General features: G+C 51.5%; 3 protein-coding genes, 1 long non-coding RNA gene and 1 pseudogene across 5 annotated transcripts in view; 3 read left to right on the top strand and 2 right to left on the bottom strand.

Moving 5' to 3' along the window:
• Positions 1-4482: 4482 nt before the first annotated feature.
• Positions 4483-5385, bottom strand: LOC114432085 (uncharacterized). The gene is made up of 3 exons (XR_003670216.1): positions 5249-5385; positions 4906-4971; positions 4483-4825 (listed from the first exon to the last, which is right to left on the bottom strand). It is a non-coding gene; the product is annotated as an uncharacterized LOC114432085 (long non-coding RNA).
• A 25-nt stretch (positions 5386-5410) lies between these two features.
• On the top strand, positions 5411-17547 carry LOC114432079 (protein Shroom2-like; annotated as a pseudogene).
• LOC114432052 (claudin-34-like) lies at positions 17400-18474 on the top strand. Its single transcript, XM_028399828.1, has one exon. The coding sequence runs from the start codon at positions 17563-17565 to the stop codon at positions 18262-18264; it is 702 nt and encodes a 233-aa protein (XP_028255629.1). The 5' UTR covers positions 17400-17562; the 3' UTR covers positions 18265-18474.
• On the bottom strand, positions 18346-20487 carry sumo1 (small ubiquitin like modifier 1). Its single transcript, XM_028399860.1, has 5 exons — positions 20362-20487; positions 19919-19993; positions 19722-19799; positions 19576-19647; positions 18346-19489 (listed from the first exon to the last, which is right to left on the bottom strand). The coding sequence occupies exons 1-5, from the start codon at positions 20371-20373 to the stop codon at positions 19421-19423; spliced, it is 306 nt and encodes a 101-aa protein (XP_028255661.1). The 5' UTR covers positions 20374-20487; the 3' UTR covers positions 18346-19420.
• Positions 20488-21070: 583 nt separating this feature from the next.
• The window catches only part of map3k2 (mitogen-activated protein kinase kinase kinase 2), a 7300-nt gene continuing 6422 nt past the window's right edge, over positions 21071-21948 (top strand). For both annotated transcript variants that reach the window (XM_028399728.1, XM_028399729.1), the window contains exon 1: positions 21071-21418. The gene's annotated coding sequence lies outside the window, so the exon portion shown is untranslated. The remainder of the gene's footprint in view (positions 21419-21948) is intronic.

The raw sequence follows: 21948 nt of genomic DNA, 5'->3' as shown, positions 1-21948 counted from the left end.
GAGGAATGCAGCTTCTCCTTTGTGCACAGTTATCTGAGTATTTGCCTGTGAGCGGCCATGTGACACATACTGAACATCCTTTAATAAAAGGAAACATTAAACATGGAGACTGATTACTGAGAGAGTTAGAGTTCAACTTTAATATGCAGTGAGTCACAGAGTATCTATAGGAACTCTGCCAAACCACACACACACACACACACACACACACACACACACACACACACACACACACACACACACACACACCTGTCACCTAAACTGCCAACTCCACCCAGGTGTGTGAGCTGCAGGGCGGAGTGGAAAATATGCTGCGTGTCTGCCTGTCAGACAGAAATGGAAGAGTTGTATTGATGAGCTGATTGTTGAAAAGGTTTTGAAAGAACTGAGCAGGAGCCGCTTCACTTCGCGCCGTCAGAAGGTTTTATTGTGGAGAAATTCACCAAATTACAGGGGTCCATATAATGAAAGGTTTTTCAAAATAAAAGCGTCTGCAGCCTGGAAGAGAAAACAAAAAGACCATTTAGAGCCAGAAACATAAGAAGAAAAACCATCTTGACATGTTAAAGGTCAAGTCTAGTGACATCATCACCTAAGCCCCGCCCCCTTCTTAATAAAGCTGGGTAAACAAACTTGGTGCAGCTCGGAGTCGTTTATAAAACTCGTTAATGACTCTCACCTTCCTAGCAGTGTCCTCCTCCACGTCCACGCCCGCGCCCGTGTCCATGGCCGTGCCCGCCGTGCCCGCCGTGCCCGTGGTGGCCATGTTTGTGTTTGTGGCCATGTTTTTTGCGGTGGCCGTCGTCTTCACCTTCGCTGCCACTCCCGCTGTCTCCACTCCCTCCGCTGTTGTCCCGATCGGGACTTCCACCGCCACTCCTGCGGCGATGGTGACGAGGGCTGTGGTCACCATGGCGATCCCCTCCGTGGCGGCCATCTTGGTGGTCCTCACCGTGGCGGGGATCGTCTCTGTGGCGATCATCTTTGTGGTCATCACGTTGGTGGTCGCCATCTCGACGGCGGTCCCCTCCAGGGCGAGCTTCTTCTCCGTGTTTTCCATCTGGCTTGGGGCCCCCATGAGGCCCCTGGTCCCCTGGCTGGGGGCCCAGGTTGTAGCCTGAGGGGTGGGTGCCTGTAGAAGCACCAATCAGGACACAGAGTCAAGTTAGAGGGGGGGGACAAGTGAAAAGTTTGCACCACAAATGTTCGTCTCACCTGGAACGTTGCTGAACATGGCTGCCGGCGCTGGCCTCAGTGTCAGACGATCCTTTAATGAATCAGGACTGCAGCACACAGGGAGGAGCCCGTTCACATGTCAGTTAAACCAGTTTGACAAGATACACAGAGGCTTACAGGCTCGATATCTGCACGACATTATCCTTTAGAAACACATATCTGTTTACGTATGTTCTGTCAGATCCAAAGCAAGACATCAAACGCATCACCGCCTCTGGAATAAAACCCTTTCATCTGTTTATCCTCTGTTCAAACTAAGGAGAGAAACCAGAATGTTGTACTCACCTGACCGGAGCAGCAGTCCACAGCTGTGCCTTCTGTCAGAATGATGCTGATGCTCTTCCTTTAAATACTCTGGCACGTCCGCACTGTTCAGTGGAAGAGGCGTTGACTGTGAAACATTCCCAAACAACACAAACATCCATGCTGCTCATCTCACAGATGTGTCAGAAGAACATCAAACACCAAAAGAAAGTGCAGTCACATGAGTGTGGACATCAGCACTGACTCTGTCCGTCTCTGCAGGTCGCCTGAGGTCAGACAGAAGAAGAAGAAGAGGCTGGCAGCAGAGTGTGAGCGTGGACTCATCACAGTGTGTCATGAAGACCTCAGAACGTTCATTACAACAACAGCAAGGAGGACGTTAGTCATTTCTCAGGTGAGGATGGAGGTAGAGGAGACGCAGGTTTAAGGGTTTGGACGTGTGCAGAGGAGGGACAGCTGCCAGGCAAGAGGTCAAAGAGGAGACATAGATGTGCTGGGAGGACATGAAGTCAGCTGGTGTGACAGAAGAAGAGGAGACGCCTGATTGGTTGTTTATAGTTTATTGGTGACGTCTTTTACAGTAAACATGATCCTGCAGTGTCAGCGAGAACAGCTGGCACGTTACAAAACTGTACACCATGACCACCAGCTGCTATGGCTGGCGATCATCGTGCAGTCGTCGTGACGCTCGCACTGTACTGCACAGTAGCTACTGTCGTCCGTGCGCTGACTCCCTCTGTAGGTATCGTCTTGTTGGCGAGGCCCTCCGTAGCCATCGTCTATGTGGCGACCGCCTCCTTGGAGATCGTCTCTGTGGCCATCATCGCGGCGGTAATACTCTCCGCCTGAGGGGTGAGTGTGTGTAGGAGCAGCGATCAGACAACAGGCAGCCACAGCACAAGTTTGAAGTACAGATGTGTCTTACTTGGTCCTCTGTCAGACATTCCCTCTGTTTCCTGTGCCAGCAGATCCTCTAATGAAGACAGAGCTAAAAACAGAGACGTCGCTGTTTACATGTCCGTCTGCCTCCACACAGAAAGATCTCAGACAACAAGCTTTTTATTCTCTGTTCGATCTGCCTCCACACACACAGACCTAATATTATCCCGTAGAAGCAGATAAGTGGCTTGTTTACTTATTTTCTGTCAGATAAGCGTCCAAAAGGACTCACACAAAGCTTTTATAGCAGCCCTATTCTCCTTAAAGACCGTAAGCTTCAATGAAACACTTTAATCTCAGAAGAGAAACTAGAATGTTGTACTCACACGATCCACAGCTGTGCTTCTGCAGCAGTAATAATAGCTCGCTTAATAAAGTTCTGCCTTTATATCCGTGCTTTCTGTTGCAGCCTGAGCCGCTTGCCGATGCGGGAAGAGGCGTGAACTTCCCCAGAAACGAGTCACAGTTGTCGCTGGCTCCTCTGTCTGGGAGATTCCCAACTGGAAGACAAAAGCACCTGTGCAGCGGAGAGAGAGAGCGCGCGGTGGCACGTCATGGCAGGTCAGATCTGTGCTTTCACTTTATTCACGTTGGTTCTGACACAAAGCAGCAAGGCCAGATTTATTTATATAAAGCACCATTCATACACGAGGCAGGTCAGAGTGCTTCACATAGGAGGAAACCACAGAATAAAAACATGTTAAAACATTAAATTAAGAAGGAAATTACAATCATAAAAAGAATAAAATCATAAAAACAGTGTATCCTGTGACTCACAGGAAGCCAGTGCAGTGATTTGAGGACCGGTGTGATGTGGTCCAGTTTCCTGGTGTTACTCAGACTCTAGCAGCAGCATTTTGGACCAGTTGCAGCTGCCTGACGGATTTGTTTTGCTCAGACCTGTGAGGACGCCGTTACAATAATCCAGCCCACTGAAGCTGAAAGCACGAAGAAGTTTCTCTGAGTCTTGTTTGGACAGAATTGATCCTAGCAGTGTTTTTCAGGTGGTCATAGGCAGACTTAGTAACGGCTGGTCAAGGTCTGAGAGGGTTCTGGCTTGGTTTGGGACCTTCAGTGACATGGAGTCAAGGTAAGCACTGATCTTAGCTCTTTCGATTTTTGGGGCCAAAAACAATCATCTCTGTTTTGTCAGCATTGAGCTGGAGAAAGTTCTGGCTCATCCACTCATTGATTTGTTGAGTGCACTTACTTAGTGAGTGTAAGGGACTGTAGTCATGTGATGACACTGATATATAAAGCTGTGTGTCGTCTGCATAGGTGTGAATAGAGATGTTGTGCTGTTCTATGATCTGAGCTAGGGGCAGCATGTAGATGTTGAACAGAAGTGGTCCAAGAATGGACCCTTGAGGAACCCCGCATGTGATCTTAGTTCAGTCAGACTCATAGCTACCAATTGACACAAAGTAGTCCCTACCGTGTCAGTAAGATCTGAACCAGTTCAACACAGTGCCAGTGAATCCAACCCACTGCTCCAGCCTGCCGGGCAGCATGCTGTGATCAACTGTGTCGAATGCAGCACTAAGACGGAGACTTTGGATGCATCATTATTCTGGTGTATGTCATTTAGGACCTTAATAAGTGCAGTCTCAGTGCTGTGGTGTGCTCCAAATCCAGACTGAAACTGAAATTAAAAAGCTTGTTTTGCACCAGGCAGCGGTCGGTCTCTGCAGGTCGCCTGAGGTCAGACAGGAGAGGCATCGGGATGAGACGGATGCTTTCCCCCCTGGGATTGATGAAGTGTTTCTGATTCTGTTTCTGAAACCAGGCAGCAGCGTGTGAGCGTGGACTTCGTCGGGCAAGGATCCACAAACCCAGCGGAGCCCCCCGGTGGACAGACGAGTGAAGTGAAACCATCACAGTGTGTCATAAAGACCTGAGGCGTTCATTACAACAACAGCACGGATCAATGAGAGCCTGCAGGTCAAACGGATCGATCTTCAGAGCTCCTCAGGGACAGAAGCAGGCTGTAGGACGTGTGAGTCCATCAGTGCTGCTCACAGCTGGACAAATGACAGCAGAAACCAGAGGTGATGATCGATTTTATTTTGAACACACACTGATCACACACAGTGAGTCCCAGAGGCTCCACAGACACACACATGATGCTTTACAGACCCACGGATCCTGCAGTGTCAGCGAGAACGGCTGGCACGTTACAAAACTGTACACCATGACTGCGAGTCGTTTCTGTGGCGATCATCGCGACGCACGCGGCGGGACCCCGCTCTGTGGCAGTCGTCCCTGCGCTGACTCCCTCTGTAGGTATCGTCTTGTTGGCGAGGCCCTCCGTAGCCATCGTCTATGTGGCGACCGCCTCCTTGGAGTTCGTCTCTGTGGCCATCATCGCGGCGGTAATACTCTCCGCCTGAGGGGTGAGTGTGTGTAGGAGCAGCGATCAGACAACAGGCAGCCACAGCACAAGTTTGAAGTACAGATGTGTCTTACTTGGTCCTCTGTTAGACATTCCCGCTGATGTTTCCTGTGCCAGCAGATCCTCTAATGAAGACAGAGCTAAAAACAGAGACGTCGCTGTTTACATGTCCGTCTGCCTCCACACAGAAAGATCTCAGACAACAAGCTTTTTATTCTCTGTTCGATCTGACTCCACACACACAGACCTAATATTATCCCGTAGAAGCAGATAAGTGGCTTGTTTACTTATTTTCTGTCAGATAAGCGTCCAAAAGGACTCACACAAAGCTTTTATAGCAGCCCTATTCTTCTCAAAGACCGTAAGCTTCAATGAAACACTTTAATCTCAGAAGAGAAACTAGAATGTTGTACTCACACGATCCACAGCTGTGCTTCTGCAGCAGTAATAATAGCTCGCTTTAATAAAGTTCTGCCTTTATATCCGTGCTTTCTGTTGCAGCCTGAGCCGTTTGCCGACGCGGGAACTTTAGGGGCGTGAACTTCCCCAGAAACGAGTCACAGCTGTAGCTGGCTCCTCTGTCTGGGAGATTCCCGTAAACAACTGGATGAAAAAAAACAGCGGATGCAGCAGATAGAGAGCGAGCGGCATGTGATCAGTGCTTTCACTTTATTCACATTGGTTCTGACACACAGCAGCAGACCAGGCGGCGGCTTGTCTCTGCAGCTGATGATCCTGTTATGTTGACGTGTTCTCTGTGATTCATGTCATTGTGGATACATGAAAGTCTCAGCTCTGCATTAAGCAGAGAAGAGACTGCAGACATGTCGGCACACATCTGGAATCAGAAAAGTCATGCAGGCCGCAGAAACCATAAAAAAGGGAAGCACAGAAACTAAAATGATCAGACGGAGAGAAGATGGAGGGATTACTTCTCCTCTGGGCAGAAGCAGCAGGCCGGGCGGATGAGGTCAAAGCGCCTCATGTGAAACTCTGATTACAGAGAAATGAAACTACATTCATGGTTCTTTCTACCATTAATATGTTCTTCATAAAACACCCTGAAGACCTGACTGAGGAGGGACTGCATATGTACAGATTACACCCTGTGTAGGTGGAATATTCTGGACTATAAGCTGTCAGTGAACAGGGCGGGCTGTAAAGTTGAAACAGTTTGTGTGTTTGTAGTGCGGTGATCTGGGAGTGTCAGCGTAAAGAGGCTCAGTAATTATGAGGATTTAGCTGGAGGAGTCACATAACTTCAGAAAACCTGTTGGACTTCTGTGTACTTTCAGGGTCCACAGCCTCCGGAGGCCTCCTGGCAGGATGACAGCCTGCGGTGGAACTCGGTGCCTCTGTCCGCCTCTCGGTACTCCTCAGCAGGAGCTTTAGGCACAGGATCACAGCTGAGACCTGTAGCTGGGATGTCAGACTCACCTGTAAACACTCTGCATGTTGTCTTCTCTTGTCCTTCATGTTCAGGTGATCCACACAGCACTGCTGCTGACTCTGGCTGGATGTCTGCTGGCGGACAGAGGCTTCGACTGCAGCGTCTTACACCTGTGACCCACACTGCACGGGTCAGATGCAGCCGCAGACCCACATGGTGGCCTTCTGCTTCAACGCCTACAGAAACACCCGCAGGGCGGAGGGCACGGTGGGGTTTAGATCTAGATGAACAACAGCCAGATTATCATGACGAGGAACAGCTCATCACTCGCCATGATCAGGTCCAGATCGACGACTCCTGCATCTACAGAAGGCCCGACATTAAGACTCTGGCCTTCACAATCAAAGACAGGTGTGTGCTGAGTGATGCTTGTTGTACAGTTCAGCTCAGGTGTGTGTGTCTGGCTGCAGCTGAGGTATGACCTCACCATTAACGGGGAGAAAACTCGCTGCGCTGACACTCAGTGCTGACATCATGGCGTCCTGTGCAGGTGCCTGGATGCCAACGTCATTGATCACTGATTAATTCTTTAAGTTAGATAGTGACTAATTAGCCTACTTTAAATAATGAAAACATGACATGAAGAATTAAAATGGGGTTTTAATTGTGCTCTTGTATATTATCAAAATTAACAAATCAATAAAGTCAAATATTTTGTCATGTGTTGGATTTAAAATAAAAGATTTTGTTACAAAATGTTTTAAAAAGGAAAAATTAATCAATCAATAAATAAACAGACAAACAAATCATCACTGACACTGAAGTTTGCCTGCAGGTGGCCGACGTGCCGCCAGGGGGCGCTGTTCACACATTTGACGGCAGAGCAGGTATGTCGGAGAAGAAGAGCTGATAATGATGAGGAGGAGGAGGAGGATGATGAGTGAGCTGCCGGACGGCAGAATCTCCTCAGAGCGGCTCCGAGGCGGCTGGAAATACTTTGAGTTGCTGCTCAGGACGAAAATCGATCCAAGTTGATCGATGAAAACGAAATATTGACATTAAAAAGGCGGTAAAAGCGGAGCCCGCGCCGTCAGCGGACACCTGTCTGCAACAGGTCGGTACAGACACAACAACAACAACAACTTAAAGTCGGTTTAAAGTCCTAGAATTACTAAAGTAAACCCACAGTTCGCTTTTACGTTGTTTTTACGTGTAGTTAGTGACGTAATAACTAGCTAAACGTGATGTTTGTGACTGTTTATTCTGTTTATGTGCAGAAAAATCACTTTGCTAATGATGCCACGCAGCAAATTTAATAATTATGCAGATATTGTTTCGGTTTAATATCCACAAATACATAATAATGATAAAAATAATGTTATTTGTCTTATTCCTGACCTCGGTGTGACTTAATGTCCTCCTACTGGTCCCTGAATGACTGTGTCTGTTTCAGACTCCATGTTGATGGAGGCCGCTGAACCGAGGCATCATGGATGCCGTGGGACTACAGAGACAAGCTGAGGGGGTCAGCCGGGAGGATGAAGTGGTGGAGTTGGACAGGGACGCAGAGAGAGGAGGAGGTGGAGGGAGGGGATGAAGAGCTGGTGGAGGTGCTCCTTCAGGGCAAAGCGCCGTGGGGCTTCACGCTGAGGGGCGGCACGGAGCACAGAGAGCCGCTGGTCATCACCAAGGTGACGTTTGTGGTCTTTAATTAGAGACACGGTGCAGAATTTAAAGCTTTTCCCGATCTCATTGCATGCAGCAGACGCCAGGATGGTGGTGGTGCTGCTGTGAGGTGCAGCTCGGGTGGAGCAGCACGCCTCACGCTTCCTCACGTTACAGAGTTTTTAAATATTCATCCTCAGGGCGCTCGGGTTGCAGCCGTCACAGGTTCTCCTGGACGATGAGGAGGACTTGCCATGCTAAATGCTAGCAGTATGTGCTGCTAAATAAGCTAATCATTCTGTCCAGGTGGAGGAGGGCAGCCTGGCGGCGGCGGTGCGTCTCCGAGCCGGCGATGAGATGGTGAGCGTGAACACGGTTCCCCTGAGCGGCTCTCGGCAGGAAGCCATCTGCCTGGTGAAGAGTTCCCACAAGACCCTGACCCTGGTGGTTCGAAGGTACCACAGCAACATCAGTACTACCAGTTACTGCTGGCAGGGGGAGGTCAGAGGTCAAAGCTGCCTGATAGTAGATGGGTTAGCTGGAACTGTGGGACATGGTGGTCCCAGGCTGACAGCCTTACACATGGGGGAGTCGGGGGAGTCCCCTCTGTCAGAGCAGCGGTGCTCTGATGGTGGTCCTGGGAGACGGAGAGGTCCACCTCCAGCCCAGGTCCCCAACATAGCATGTGCAGCAGGTCTGGTAGAATGTGTGTCCATGAAGAGGCGGTGTTTGTGTACAGGCCTCAGATCACTGTCAGAATTATACACTCGTCTCCTCACTGACAAATGGCAGCAGAGTCTTAGAGCTTGAATCCATTACTTGTTGCAAAGCCACAGGCGTGGGCTCAGCTCTTCAGAGCGGGGTGAGTCAGTAGGAGGGGGACGGCGGGCTGACGGTTTGTGTTATTAAAGAGCCGCCGAAGTGGAAACGGCTTCACGTGAGGACAAAGACCAGGGTCTGAATCCAGAGGGGACACTTTAAAAGTCACTGGAGGTCAGCATCGGAGCTGCTTCAGCCTGTGGCGTGCTCCCCCGTGTGCAGTAGGAGTGGTACGGTCCGTGTTGCCTAGGTGAGTTGACACTGCTTAGTGGGATAGGCCCATATCAGCAGAGCCCATTGTTTTCAGGGGCTTTGGCTGCTGTGAGCAGAGTGGGCGCTCCTGTGTGTGGGTCTGCTCCTCTCTGGGGACATGTTCAGAAGATAAAGAGCAGGTCTTCACTCTCAGGTACTTTTCTTCTTCTCTTTCCTTTGATTTCATCTCCTCTGACTCAGTCATTCGGGTTCCTGATAAGTTGGATTAGATCAGGAAGTGATGAAGGAGTCTGAGATAACAGCAGATTTTCATTTCCTGAGGATTTCCTCAGTGTGGGGGACAGTCGGTGAATATTTCAGCTCTCCAGCTGTTGCTTTGTTCATAAATCTGTATGATTTCTGAACATGTCCTGAGTTTAAAGTCTCTGGTGTGACGGTTTTGTGTCTTTTATTGTGTGTGATAACACACAGATGTTGCGTTTGATGGTGGAATAAAAGTTTGTGTTTTGTTCGGGCGCTGACACGCCGATAAGCCCAGCTGTGATGATGCTGGCACTTCCATTGTGTCGTTGTGTTTTGAGCCCCCACAGGCGGCGGTAGTGGTGGTGGTGGCGGCCTTTGCTGCTGCTGCTGCTGCTGCTGGCTGTTTGGACTTTACTGCCAACAAGCTGGTGATTCAGCAAGATGGTGTCACCAGCACAGAGGTGGAGATGAACAGGCCCGCCAACAGTCCTGCATGTTTTAACGCAGCTTCTACACAAAAGCTTCAGGAAAGTTCTGAAAGTCTCCATAGAAACGTGGCCGCTCTCCTATTTACATATCAGGAGTTGAGTTCAGATTACATGTTGACACACAGTCCACAGCTTGTGGGAGTCGGTGATATGCAGACTGAGGTGTTGCAGAGCTCGCAGCCTCTCCTCCGCCCTGCCTCCGCCTCCCCTCATCCTGACACTGCCGGTGTCTCTGTAAACATTCCTGAAGTAGAAGAGAAAATAAATAGGGAACGTGATGGACAGTGTGATCGGGAGGCGTGTGGTGATAAAGTTTGTGTTGCGTCGACTTTCCCAGCAGCCTCAGCGGGCGGCGCTCTGCAGGTCCAGCCATTTACAGCCCAAACACCAGATTACAGCCAAGGACGCCTGACAGGACAATAACTCCTCCCCCTTGTCTCAAATCCCCCTTTATAATCCCCAAGGAAATCTCCTCTGCAGCACAAGGTGGAGGTGTGTGTGTGTGTGTGTGTGTTCACACTGAGGAGGAGGAGGAGGAGGAGCAGGGCAGCTCTTCAGTCATGGAGGTGCTAGATTCCTGTGAGGCAGTGGTGGGGAGTAGTGGCGTCAAAGAGCAGTGAAGGAGAGAGTCTCAGGTTGTTGGTGAGTTGTGGTGTTTTGTGTGTCACTCCCTCTCCTGCTTCTTGTTGTCTTCCTCCTCCTCCTCCTCTTCCTCCTCGTGTCTTTCTTTCCGCTCGTATGTCTCACATTTGGAGCACACGGCGCCTCCTCCCCTCTCTGTGGAATATCTGTGACAGAGCAGCTGTATCTGCTCACAATAGCCCCCCAGCTCTTTAGAAAAGGGGGACATTTGCATTTCCATTGTGCAGCAGCTTGTTTGTGTGTGTGTGAGCAGAGGGAGGAGCAGCCTGTTGATTTTGTGTCCGCTCCAAACTTCAGATTTCTGAGGGGAGGCGTTCCTTTTTAACGCAGCATCAGGTCGAGACATTCCACTCCTGTCTGACATGTGAACCTGGAGCTGGAGGCCATGTGTTTTGTGACAGCCCTTCACGATAGCCCATGTGTGCAGCTACAGTTGAATTCTTCTTCCTCTCTCTTTGCCTGCCTGTCAGGCCTAAAATGGTCGATGTGGTGTCGCCGCGTATGATGCCGTCAGAAACTGAGGGTTCATGTGGCGCGGAGCTTCCTCACCAGGATTTTGCGCAGCTCCATGAGTACCACATCTGGCTGTGGTAGTTGTAGGTGACCCTGGTTGTGCCGTGTGTGCAGTGTTAGTCATCCAGGCCAGACCTCTGTGATGTTCGTCCTCCCTGTGTGCTCACTAAACAAACTCTCGTTCAACCGTTTTATTTTCCATTTTTTCCACATGCTGTCCAGGAAGAACCGCTTCAGGGGGTACGTGCACAGTTCGGAGTCCTCCGTGCCACATGAGGAAACATTAAACCGTCCTTTGTGCTGTGAAATGTGTGTTGAAGCTGAGTGTAAAGTGTTGTGTTGCCTCTCCGCTCCGCAGGAAGAATGATCCGGGCTCGCGGCCCCATTCCTGGCACTGCCTCCAAGCTGAGGGAAGAGGAGTCCGAGCCCGCCGGGCGAGAGGCCACCCCGGCACCAGGTGTGGCAGCCCAAACATGAAGCGAGGTGAGCATTCCTGCTTCTCTGTCCATTAAACTGAATTCAACAGATGCAGGCAGTGTTTTTTTCTTCCTCTTCAGGCCCAACGAGGCTCCAGGAGACCAGAAGCCTCAGCATCAGCTAATCAGCCAGTTCAGCTCAGAGACCAGCATGGAGAGACCGGAGCGTCCCTCCAATCCGTTCCCACCAGGTCGTCTCTCCCCGTCGAAGTACACGGGCAGCGCTGACCCGCCCTGTGCCCCGGGAGGGAAAAGAGACTCCGGCTTCAGCTGCTTCTCCAGCGGCTCCAGTCCTCCTGTGCACGAGCACGGCTCCTCCAGCAGGAAGGGGACCAGCACCGAGAACATCTTCTACAAGGGCGCAGGCGGAGCAGACTGAGCGCCCCAGGTACCTGCAGCCCACGCTGGGGAACGGAGGCTGGGGAGGGGAGCTAGGCCGGAGGAGCCGCCGTTGTCCAGGGTTTCTGCCACAGGCCGGCCCAGCAATCGGCCCGGTGTGGCAGGTACCAGAGAAGAAGAAGTCCCAGTCTCCTCCTCCTCCACCTCCTCCACTGCGCAGCGACAGTTTTGCTGCCACAAAAGTGTTCCCTTACCCTGAAGGGCCCAGCAAGGCCCACAGCCAGGCAGCTGAAAAACCACAACCAGACCAGCCTCCGAGCTCAGCATGACAAGACCTCCGAGGCCCCGGCGCAGCTTCAACCCCTTACCCACCAAGACCTCCTGCAGCCCACCCCGGCTGACCACAACCACAACCAGCTGCCCCCCCAGCAAGCTCTTCTCCCTGTCCAGCACTGACGTCAGACAGTCTCATTACAGCAGACTTCCAGTCCACCACAGGCAGTACAGCGACGAGAGCACCTTCTACCTGCAGACCCGAACGGCTCCTCCAGCCAAGACCCAGAGTGTGGGCAGCTACTACCGCAGCCTGCAGGATCTGCCCGCAAACACCTTCAGCCGCAGACAGGTACGACACTCCACGGCGAGCTCTGCCACAGAGAGCGGGGGCCACAGCAGGTACTACGGCAAACATTCAGCCCAGGCTGCTGAGCTCAAGGCCAGGCAGGCCAAGGGGGACAAGCTCCACTGGATTAACAGCAGTGATGCAGGATTTCCAGTGAAGGCAAAGTACTCTCTACCTCAGTCTCAGACGCCTCACGCTGAAAATAAAGAGCGTAACGGACACTCCCTCCTTCACTACAGTCACCAGGCCTCTGAGCGCCCTGAGGAGGCTGCACAGAGACCTGAAGGACACTCTGCTGATGTGAAAAGACACTTTGCACCTCATCCAAGTCCTGATCAGAAGGTCACCCTTACAAGACTGCAGGACCCATGGGTGCCGCAGGAGGACCACAGAATATCCCCCCTGAAACCCCGCTCCTCCACTGCCTGGCCTCAGGAGAGTAGGACGCTGGCTGAGAGGCAACCTGTGAATGCCGTGTCCACGCAGGACGGTGACACCATGACAACCGCTGGAGGAAAAGTAAATCGCCGCAGCGACCGCTACGCCACAACCCTCCGCAAAGAGATCCAGCAGAAGCGGGCGCAGCTGCAGAAGAGCCGCAGTGCCGCGACCCTGACGTGTGAAGCCGAGGACGAGGACACAGAGGAGTGGAGGTCCATGGAGGCTGCTACGTCTTCTGGTGTCTCTTTCTCAAATACCTACAAGGACCACCTGAAAGAGGCGCAGGCCAGGGTCCTCCAGGCCACCTCCTTCCAGAGACGAGACCTGGAGCCACTGGGCCCCGAGGCGCCGCACTTAAAGCCTCCGGTGGACGGGTTAGAGGACGCAAGCGGTTCCATCTGGCAAAGAGTGACACACTCCTTCTCAGAGCCCGACAAAATATGACAAAAGTGGGAGTGGAGGGGGAACCCCAGACCGGCTCCTTTGGGGAGCGGAGAAAGTTCTTCGAGGCCAAACCTGCCTTCTGCAGGCCCGTGCTGAGATCTGGTCAGGGGACCAACGTCAACAGCGGAACCTCGATGAGACGGCCAAACCTAAAGACAGAACTCCTCCAGGGAGAACCTGTCCACAGACCCCAGCCCCCTCAGTCCTGGACATAAGCAGGTCCTGCTAGAGCAGCAGAGGCTTGGAACCTTTGCCGAGTATCAGGCCACGTGGAACAAGCAGAAGAAGTCCTCAGAGGTCAAGACGCAAGGCAGGTACCACTCAGTAGAGAACATCTTAGACGCAGGCGCTGAGGAGAAGACCGTCTGCGTCCACGAGAGGTCCAGATCCTCCCCCTCTGCAGACTTCTACACACAGGTGAGCAAAGGTCTACACGTCAGGATAAACGGAAATGATTCTCAGCATGTGAAGTCTGAGCTCATGATCTTTTGCAGAATATTCCCTCACTGTGGAGCGACCATCAGACCCAGCCGAGCTGCACCAGGTGAGACTCAAAAAAAAAAGGTTTAACATTTTCCTGGAGGTTTATTTTTTAATCTTGTGCCTCGTTTGTTGTTGTAAAGTTCTGACAATAATCACAATAACAGTAAACATTCTGGAGGTAGCTCAGTACGACACGTCACTCTGACACAGCTCTGAATCCTCCAAGTCACAGAGGAGGAGCCACTGATGTCAAACAAAGGGGGATGGGATCCTGATCTCTGAGGCTTTTCAGGGACTAAAAAACCACCGGACTTGTTTTTCACATTTCTGGGGCCGACAGAAAAACATGGCTTTGTTTTGATGCCTGTTTCCAGGTGCTGATGAGGTTTGTCCTTTATTTTGACCCTCAGAGCGGAGAGCGGGCTGCGATACGAGCCTGACCACAACCCACAGCTGCTCCCGTCAGTCCCCAGAAACCAGGGCCTGGTCCCAGGCCTCTCTGACCACAGGACCAAACCAGACGCTGCCAGCCCCTCCCACGCCACGCTCTCTCGGCCCTCGCAGCCTCAGCCCCAACCATGGCTCCGAGCTCCCAGCCCAGCCTCCCCAAACCAAGATCCTCCTGCCACCACCCTAGGCCTCATATAGGGCCCAGAAACCACATCCTCCTCCCCAGGAATTCCGCGCTGGCGCCCAGCAGCAGTCCAGCCTCTGTCCAGCTCTGACACCCAGCGCCATGCTCCAGCCCAGGTCTCCTCTGCGGGGCCCCGCCCCAGCCAGCTCCCCCTCAGTAGGATGCCCCGGACCAGACGTGAGTAAAGAAGAGGCAAAACACGAGGAGGAGAAGGAGCAGCCGCCGTCCTCCTCCCCGTTCTCCTCCTGGACGGCCGCCACTCTGTCTCTTCCTGCACGGTCTCCTTCACCCAGTTTTGCGCCGCTGAGGCTGACCGACCAGCCGCCTGCAGCGTCCGTGCAGGCTGACTCGCTGCTCAGGTAAGCAGATTACCCCCGCAGAGGGAGCTTCAGGTCTCCTCAGTGCCCCTCATTATGTAAAGCCCTCTGCTTCAGTAAACAGAGAGGAGGAGCTCATTTTACATGTTTAGTCTTGACTTGTTTCTCACTCAGGTCAGAACATGAGGCAGTGATGGATCTGGGCAGTCCTGTGAGGAAAGTCCCTGTGAGGATCTCCAGTCCAGCTCTGAGCGGGAGGACAGACCTACCTCCCTCAGAACAGCGACAGCCGTGCTGTTGTGTTCGAGCAACCGGCACACATCCCCTCCCTGAGCACCACAGAGCGCCCGCCTCAGGCCCTGTTCAGCACCTACACCCGGCAGGCCGCACCGGAACCGGAATCCAGCTCAGCGGGTGGCCAGCACTCAGAGGACGCCAAGAGAGAGGAGCTGGCAAGAGACATCATGGGCAAAGACAAGTCTCTGTGGATATCCTGGACCAGAGTGGCAGGAAGACCACCATGGACCTGATGGAGGGACTCTTCCCACCAGAGAAGCAAATCCTGGAGGGGGCCCAGCAACGCAGGAGGGCCTCTGCAGGCTCCAGGCTGCCCATGTCCTCCCCCGGGGGTTGCAGACAGGTGGGAAGCTGGGAGCTGCCCCAGGTTTCTGATCCCTTAAAGGAAAAATGTCTCTGACTTTGTGTCTGTGTGTGTGTCAGGAGGGACGAGGGACAGTGTGTCCGCGCCGCAGCAGCAGCCTCCCTGGTGCCCAGCTCCTCCTACTACAACACGTCAGCCCCCAAAGCCGAGCTCCTCATCAAGATGAAGGACATGCAGGAGCAGCTGGAGGAGCAGGACTCCGAGGACGAGCTGGACGTGGACCTGGCCAGTAAAAAGGTAAAAACTCAGCTGAAGTTCAAAAGGGCTAACGGACTGTATATCATGATGTCGTCGCACTTCTCTTCTCCTCCAGAAAGAGCTGATTTCCAGCCTGGCTAGGAAGCTGGAGGTGCTGCGGGAGGCGCGCAGAGGCCTGCAGGAGGACGTGGGAGGACAACGAGGCTCTGGGTCGAGAGGTGGGGCCACGGTGGCAGCGCCCTCTGGTCAGCCAACCAGCTGGACAAGTTCCGCATGTTTGTGGGCGACCTGGACAAGGTGGTGAGCCTGCTGCTGTCGCTGTCGGGCGACTCGCCCGGGTGGAGAAACGCCCTCACAGCCTGGAGGACGAAGCCCCGCCGGAGGAGAAGGTAGGAGTCACATGGGGTCCGGAGGTTACTGTGGTCAAGTGAAGCATGAATGATGATTGTTTTGTCCTCCATCAGCGGACTCTGACAGACAAACGTAAGCTGCTGATGCGGCAGCATGAAGACGCCAAGGAGCTGAAGGAGAACCTGGACCAGCCGGGAGCGGCTTGTGTCTGGCATCATGGAGGCCCACCTGGACCCCGAGAGCCTGGACGACTACAGACACTTTGTCAAGATGAAGTCGGGCCCTCATCATCGAGCAGCGCAAGCTGGAGGACAAGATCAACTGGGGGAGGAGCAGCTGAAGTGCCTGGTGGACAGTCTGCCGCTGGAGCAGAGGCCCCCCGCTCTGAAAGCCGGCGGCTGGAGTCCTGCGGCGTCATGAGTCTACATGTGATTGTTGACGTGCGTCTGACACGGAGCTCTGTGATGTAAGAAGACGACAGTCTGTCAACATGTCTGCTGTGGAGGACGAGCACCCTCTGCTGGCCGTCAGACTCTCTCTCAGGTCCGGTACTGAGGCTGCTCTCCTGCACCTCGGCGCCCCCTGGTGGTGAGGGGGTGAACTGAGGACCTGCTGGTGGCTCTTCCTTCATCTTGCAGTGTTGTTTGTGTTTTGACTTCTGGCCTGCTGAACATGGGCTGGCTTTGTAATTAATCATTATCCCGTGTGTTTGAACATAATATATTCTAGTAATTTATTGTATTTTATTTGACAGAAGGAGACGTTTCCACGTTTTCCCCTCTCCTGATGCTTAAAGTTTTAAAGTGTTTCATCTCGTCAAACGAGGTTTGAAGGAGCCTGTAAGTACGTCACTTTAACTTATGCTAGAATAAGAGTTATTATAACTGAATATTATTTTAATGCAGACGATGCTGATCACACACTGACGATGCTGGATGATTTTTTTTACACTTGGTGCTTAGCTGAGAGCTCAGACAGACAGACGCAGCTGGTGTTTCTGTGCTTTTGCTCCTCCTCACTGTATCAGTCTGAAGACGTGCCTCCTGTAGCCTCACACACTCACCAACCTGAAGGCAATAAACCCACTGAGGTCAGAGCCAGTTCCTGGTTTTATTTTGCTGTTTCTGGATCATATCAGAGTCTGACAGGAAGCAGGACTGACCTTTGAAACTGCTGTTTGCTTTGGTTGGGCTCAGCTTTCTGTGTAAAGCGGCTTCCTGTTGATGATCTGTGGCGTATTTTTTTTTAATATATATTAACAATAGAAGAATTCAATCGGCTGAGCGGTGACTGCCGTCATATTTATTCAGTCGTATTGATCGGATTTCCATTGCCGCATTACTACAGCAATAACAGCATCTCCATCTGAGCGCACGCTGTCAATCATTGGCAGCGAGCTGCGCCGGTGGCACGATGAGGAAGTGAATGAAAAGTCTTCATCGCTCTCGTTCTGTCGGATGTGATCAGGTACGTGACGCTTCACCCTCTCAGAGTTTAAATGAAAAATGAGGATTTCAGTCAACGTTTAATTGCTCCTGTCTCTGACTGTGTGTGTGTGTGTGTGTGTGTGTGTGTGTGTGTGTGTGTGTGTGTGGGTGTGTGTGGTGTGTGTGTGTGTGTGTGTGTGTGTGTTTACAGCAGCGTGTCTGTTGTTACCTGCCGTGCTCTCACAGGTGCTTGTTGTCAGGGTAACAAACAAGACCTGGAAGCTGTGTGGAGAGTAAACAAGCCAGAGGGAGGACCCGCCAGCCGCTCTGAGGATGGTCTGAGGATCAGCCGGGGCTCCTCCACTATGGCTTACCTGGTCCACACTGCCTACGCCCAGCTGGCCGCCCTCTGGCTGGCCTGCGTGGGGTGGACCCTCACTGCGGTGGCCCTGGGTCTGATCCAGTGGAGGGTGTGGCAGGTGTCTGACAGGCGGTTCATCAGCTCTGGCGTGGCCTGGGTGGGGATCTGGAGGGTCTGCTTCAACAGCCACACTGTGGTGAGTCCTGGCTTCAGGGGGATGCACTGCAGGTCCATCAGCCTGACGGAGGCCTTCACCCCCCCAGAGATCGTGGCGGCCCAGGTTCTCATGTTCCTGTCTGTGCTGGCAGGCATCTGTGGGAACGCAGCAGGCGTCTGTGCCATGAGGAGCGTCTGTTTCGGGGTGGCGAAACACGCCCGCTCGGGCTTCGTCACCTCTGGAGCGCTGTGCTTGTTGGCGGCGGCGACATCACTGGTGCCGCTCCTGTGGAATCTGCGCTCCGTGGTGACCAATCAGACCATCGGCTTCCCGCCTGAGTTTAAAATGCCTCCGGCGCCCGATTCACAACACGTGGGGAGCGGCATCAGCGTCGGGATGGTAGGCGGCGTCCTGATGGTGGTCTCTGGCATCATCTTCTGTACGTACAGGTTACCTGTAAGGCCTCGGCCCGGAACCAGACCGCCTCTGAGAGAGCAGGACCTCACGGGGGAAGACAACCCGGCGTTTGAGTGTCAGGAACGCCTGTGAGACTTTTAATTCTTCAAACCACGTGTCTGATGCTGTGTTGATGAACAGTGTGTGTACATGAAAGAGAGAAAACACACTAAAGAGGTTTTTCTTAAATATTTTATTCAAAAAAAGCAAAAAGCTCATCTGAATTTCAAACCATCTGTATCAATGTTCCTCCAGAGGTGAACAGTGTTTTGGCTCAGCCCTCCCTGCCTGGTTGGGGTTGGGGTGGTGTACAGTCCACAGTCTACAGGCCGCTCACTGACACACAACAGGGAAATTCTGAGGGGTCGCTCCGGTTCAGGAGATCCAATTGAAGCAGTGATCAGTGGGAAGTGTTGTGTGTCTTCTTGTAGAGAAGAGTTTTTAAATCCCCGCCACAGTTGATGTGTGAAGAGTGAAATAACCCGACCGCCATGTGGCCCGGTTGGTGGTTATTTCATCCTTCGGGAGTCGAGCACCTCTTCCTCCTCCGCCATCATCTGATCGCAGGGCTGCTGCTGCTGATCTGTGACCTTCTCGATGAAATTCATACAGTACATAAAAGTCTTAAAAACAGAGCGATAATCCTCCTTATAAATACAAACACATGGCATATCCTTCAAACACTCTAATACTGAACACAACATATACAAGCACGGGTGTTACAGGTCTGTCAGAGAGGCTGTAAATGATCCAAATGTACAGAAAACAACACACTGTCCAGCGAGCCACATACAGCGTGTGTGTGTATAAAAAGTAACTACAGCTGTGATGGTCTTCAGATGTTTGTTACTGTACAAAGAGGAAAACGGTGCTCAGCTTCAAACCCACAGATCCGGCTGCTGTGGACGGCACCATGAAAACTCACTGTGCTGTTTCATTTTTAAACTTTTAATGTGACTGCTGGGCTTCAGGACTCTGAAGTGATTTATCTTTAACAACAACTTGCGTCTGCTGACACCTGACAGAGGGGACAAGAACAGTAACACTCACTGAATGTTATTGCTACAGAGAACCAGAAAGCAGCTGCCCATGTCCTCCTCCTCCTCCTCCTCCCTGCCATCACATGGAAGCCCTAATTGAGTCTGTTTTTGATCCAGATGGTTTGAAACTGAACAAAAAATACATACATACAAAATAAAATACAAAATAAGAAAAAAAAAGGAAAAACATAAGATTTAGAAACGCAGGTTTAATCGCGCCGAAGTCCACCGGTCTGTTCTTGATACACCTCGATGACGTCCTCGTCCTCCATCCCCAGCTGGCAGCAGAGACACAGACAGCGGTTCACTTCACAGCTCAGGGGTCACACTGCACCAGGACAACAGCAGGACGGGCTCAGCTTACCTCTTTTGGAGTTTGGTTGTCTGCGATTCTCTGTCCCTCGAACAGAAACCTTAGCGTGCTCGCCGGGACGCCCTGGAGGAGAGAACGGAGAGGTGAGTCTCAGTGCTCAGGGGGTTCAGGAGCCAGGCCCGTGGTGTCTGCGTTACCTGTCTCTGGCTGTAAGACTCTTTCAGCTTCTTGAGATGTGTCGTCATTTTCACCTTGAAGTGGATTTCACTGCTGTCCTGTGGGCAGAAGGAGGAAGTGATGAGAGAGGCAGCAGGGACCGGAGCTGAGGACTAAAACCTCATGTAAAGATCAGAACGTGTGTGTGTGACGTAAACACAGCTCAGAACATACACACCTGACCGATCACTTTTAACTTGATGTACTCTCCATCTTTCTTATCCCCTCCGTCTTGACTGGAAGGTTTTGTCTCCTGAAAGACAGCAACACATCAACAGGATCCCGAGGCAGTGCAGGAAACACACACACACAACATGATCAATCAGGCCCGGACGCTCCGGTTCGATCACCTGGCCCGCCACGACGCTGCAGCGTCAGGATTCTAGTCCGAACACACTCGTAACGCGTCCTGTTCCACAGCAACAGCTCTGATTAACTAAGCTAAAAACAAAGCTAGCTGCTAACAGCTAAATAAGCTATAAGGCCTGACGCTGCACGGCACAACAGTTAGCATGTTAGATAACCAGATACGAGGTAGCGACCACAAAAAAAACCCTAATTACTCTGTTTTCATGTCGTGCTGACCACAACAGTTAAACCTCCCCACAGCCGCTGTCGTACCGTGTCTGACATGTTCTCCCGTTCTCTGTGCTGATGAGGATTTAATGACAAAAGATGTAGCGTTAGCTTCCAGCCGCAGCTCTGCCTGGATGTTATGAGAATGCTATATTACCCGGAAGTGACGTCGCGCATTTTCAAAATAAAAGCCCACTTCGCAAGCCAAAATGAATCAAGACTTTTTAATGGTGTGTTTTAATGCGCACACATACGTCAACGACTTTAAAGGAAGGCGTCTAAAATGATCCAAGGTAGAATATTTCACTTTATTTTATTTCAAGGTAGAATATTTCACTTTATTTTATTTCAAGGTTTGTTTGGAACTTGTTTAAAGCTGCTAAATATTATTTATAATTGTTAATTTAGTGATAAATAACTTAATAATAAAAATAAACATTAGTCATACGTGTGATCAGTTAAATGTTCCTGTTTTTATACGTGTGTCTGTCGTGTCACACAAACACGCACATGTGTAGTGACAGATTGGAGCGGAACACATTTCTCGTGACATCACAGACTGTTTTTGTTGGACTCTTCCAACGAGGTTTGAGGGTTAAGACCTGTGAAGCGCGCCAACAGCAAAACTTTGATTTCCGGTTCACACCTATCAACATAAAAACATAACCGACGCTTTTCTATGAGCTATTACAGCGTGGGTGTTTTATTTTGTCAGGCAAATCTGAACACTTCCGGTTCCAGTGCGTCTGTTACGCACAAGCTTGACGTGACTGTGGGGTCAACAGCGAGCGAAGCTACCGTTCAGCGCGGTGTAAAGTGCACCAAAATAAAGGCTGCCCGTCAGGTTTGTGCTTTATTACCGCGCAGGCACGGAGGTACTTTGTTGGACCAGTCGTTCCATCGTCCTGTGTTCAGTCTGGAAGCATCTAGCGGGGTGAACTGACAGCCATCGGGCCTCGTCGTCGTGGCCCAGCAGGATTCGAGTGAAGTTGGGAGCGGACTGCCAAACTTCTGCTTCCTCTAGCGGCTCTCCGCAGGGCCCGGGGCTCCTGTCACCGGCCCTGTGGATGAGGAAGTGAACACAAATCTAATCTCTCCCCAGGTAAGATAATCCAGGGTCAAACGCTTTGGTTGAATCCGTCCATTTGTCCATTTAATGGCTGCTTTTCTACGGCCGTGCAGAGCACAGGGGGCGAGCTTTCAATACACGGCTAGCAGTCAACTTTAGCATTAGCATTAGCTTGACAACTTCCCTGGCCTGACAGCTAGCTGCACACGCAGATTTCGGTTAGCGTACAGAACACCGCCTCCATTATTACCTCAATTGTTGTCACTAACTCTGTTTATACTATATTTCAAGGTGTTAAATCATTTATCAAGCTCGCGTTGTCATAGTCTGCGGCTTTAAATCCGTTAGCAACAGTTGTTAGCTTGCGGGTGCTGCACAGCTAACGTTAGCAGATGTAAACCAGCTAATTATCTACCAAAGGGGGCCATAGGAGTGTCAGTGTTGTATCAGACCATCAGACATCAGACCAGCACAGTGAAAAAAACCTGCTAAGCTAAATTGTTAAGCTAATGTTTATTTTTCTGCGTGATGTATTTGTCATATTCGTACGTCACTGGCAGATA

This window comes from Parambassis ranga, chromosome 2 (assembly GCF_900634625.1).
Source record: "Parambassis ranga chromosome 2, fParRan2.1, whole genome shotgun sequence".
In the NCBI taxonomy this organism is placed as follows: Eukaryota; Metazoa; Chordata; class Actinopteri; family Ambassidae; genus Parambassis; species Parambassis ranga.
The sequence above is the reverse complement of the archived record's forward strand: the minus strand, read 5'-3'. Positions and strand labels throughout refer to the sequence as shown.

Coding starts and splice junctions, on each gene's coding strand:
- LOC114432052 (XM_028399828.1), top strand. CDS start 17,563: ATGGCTTACCTGGTCCACACTGCCTACGCCCAGCTGGCCGCCCTCTGG.
- sumo1 (XM_028399860.1), bottom strand. Junction 19,800..19,918: donor AGTTAAAAGTGATCGGTCAG/GTGTGTATGTTC, acceptor TTCTGCCCACAG/GACAGCAGTGAAATCCACTT. Junction 19,490..19,575: donor ACAACCAAACTCCAAAAGAG/GTAAGCTGAGCC, acceptor CTCTGCTGCCAG/CTGGGGATGGAGGACGAGGA.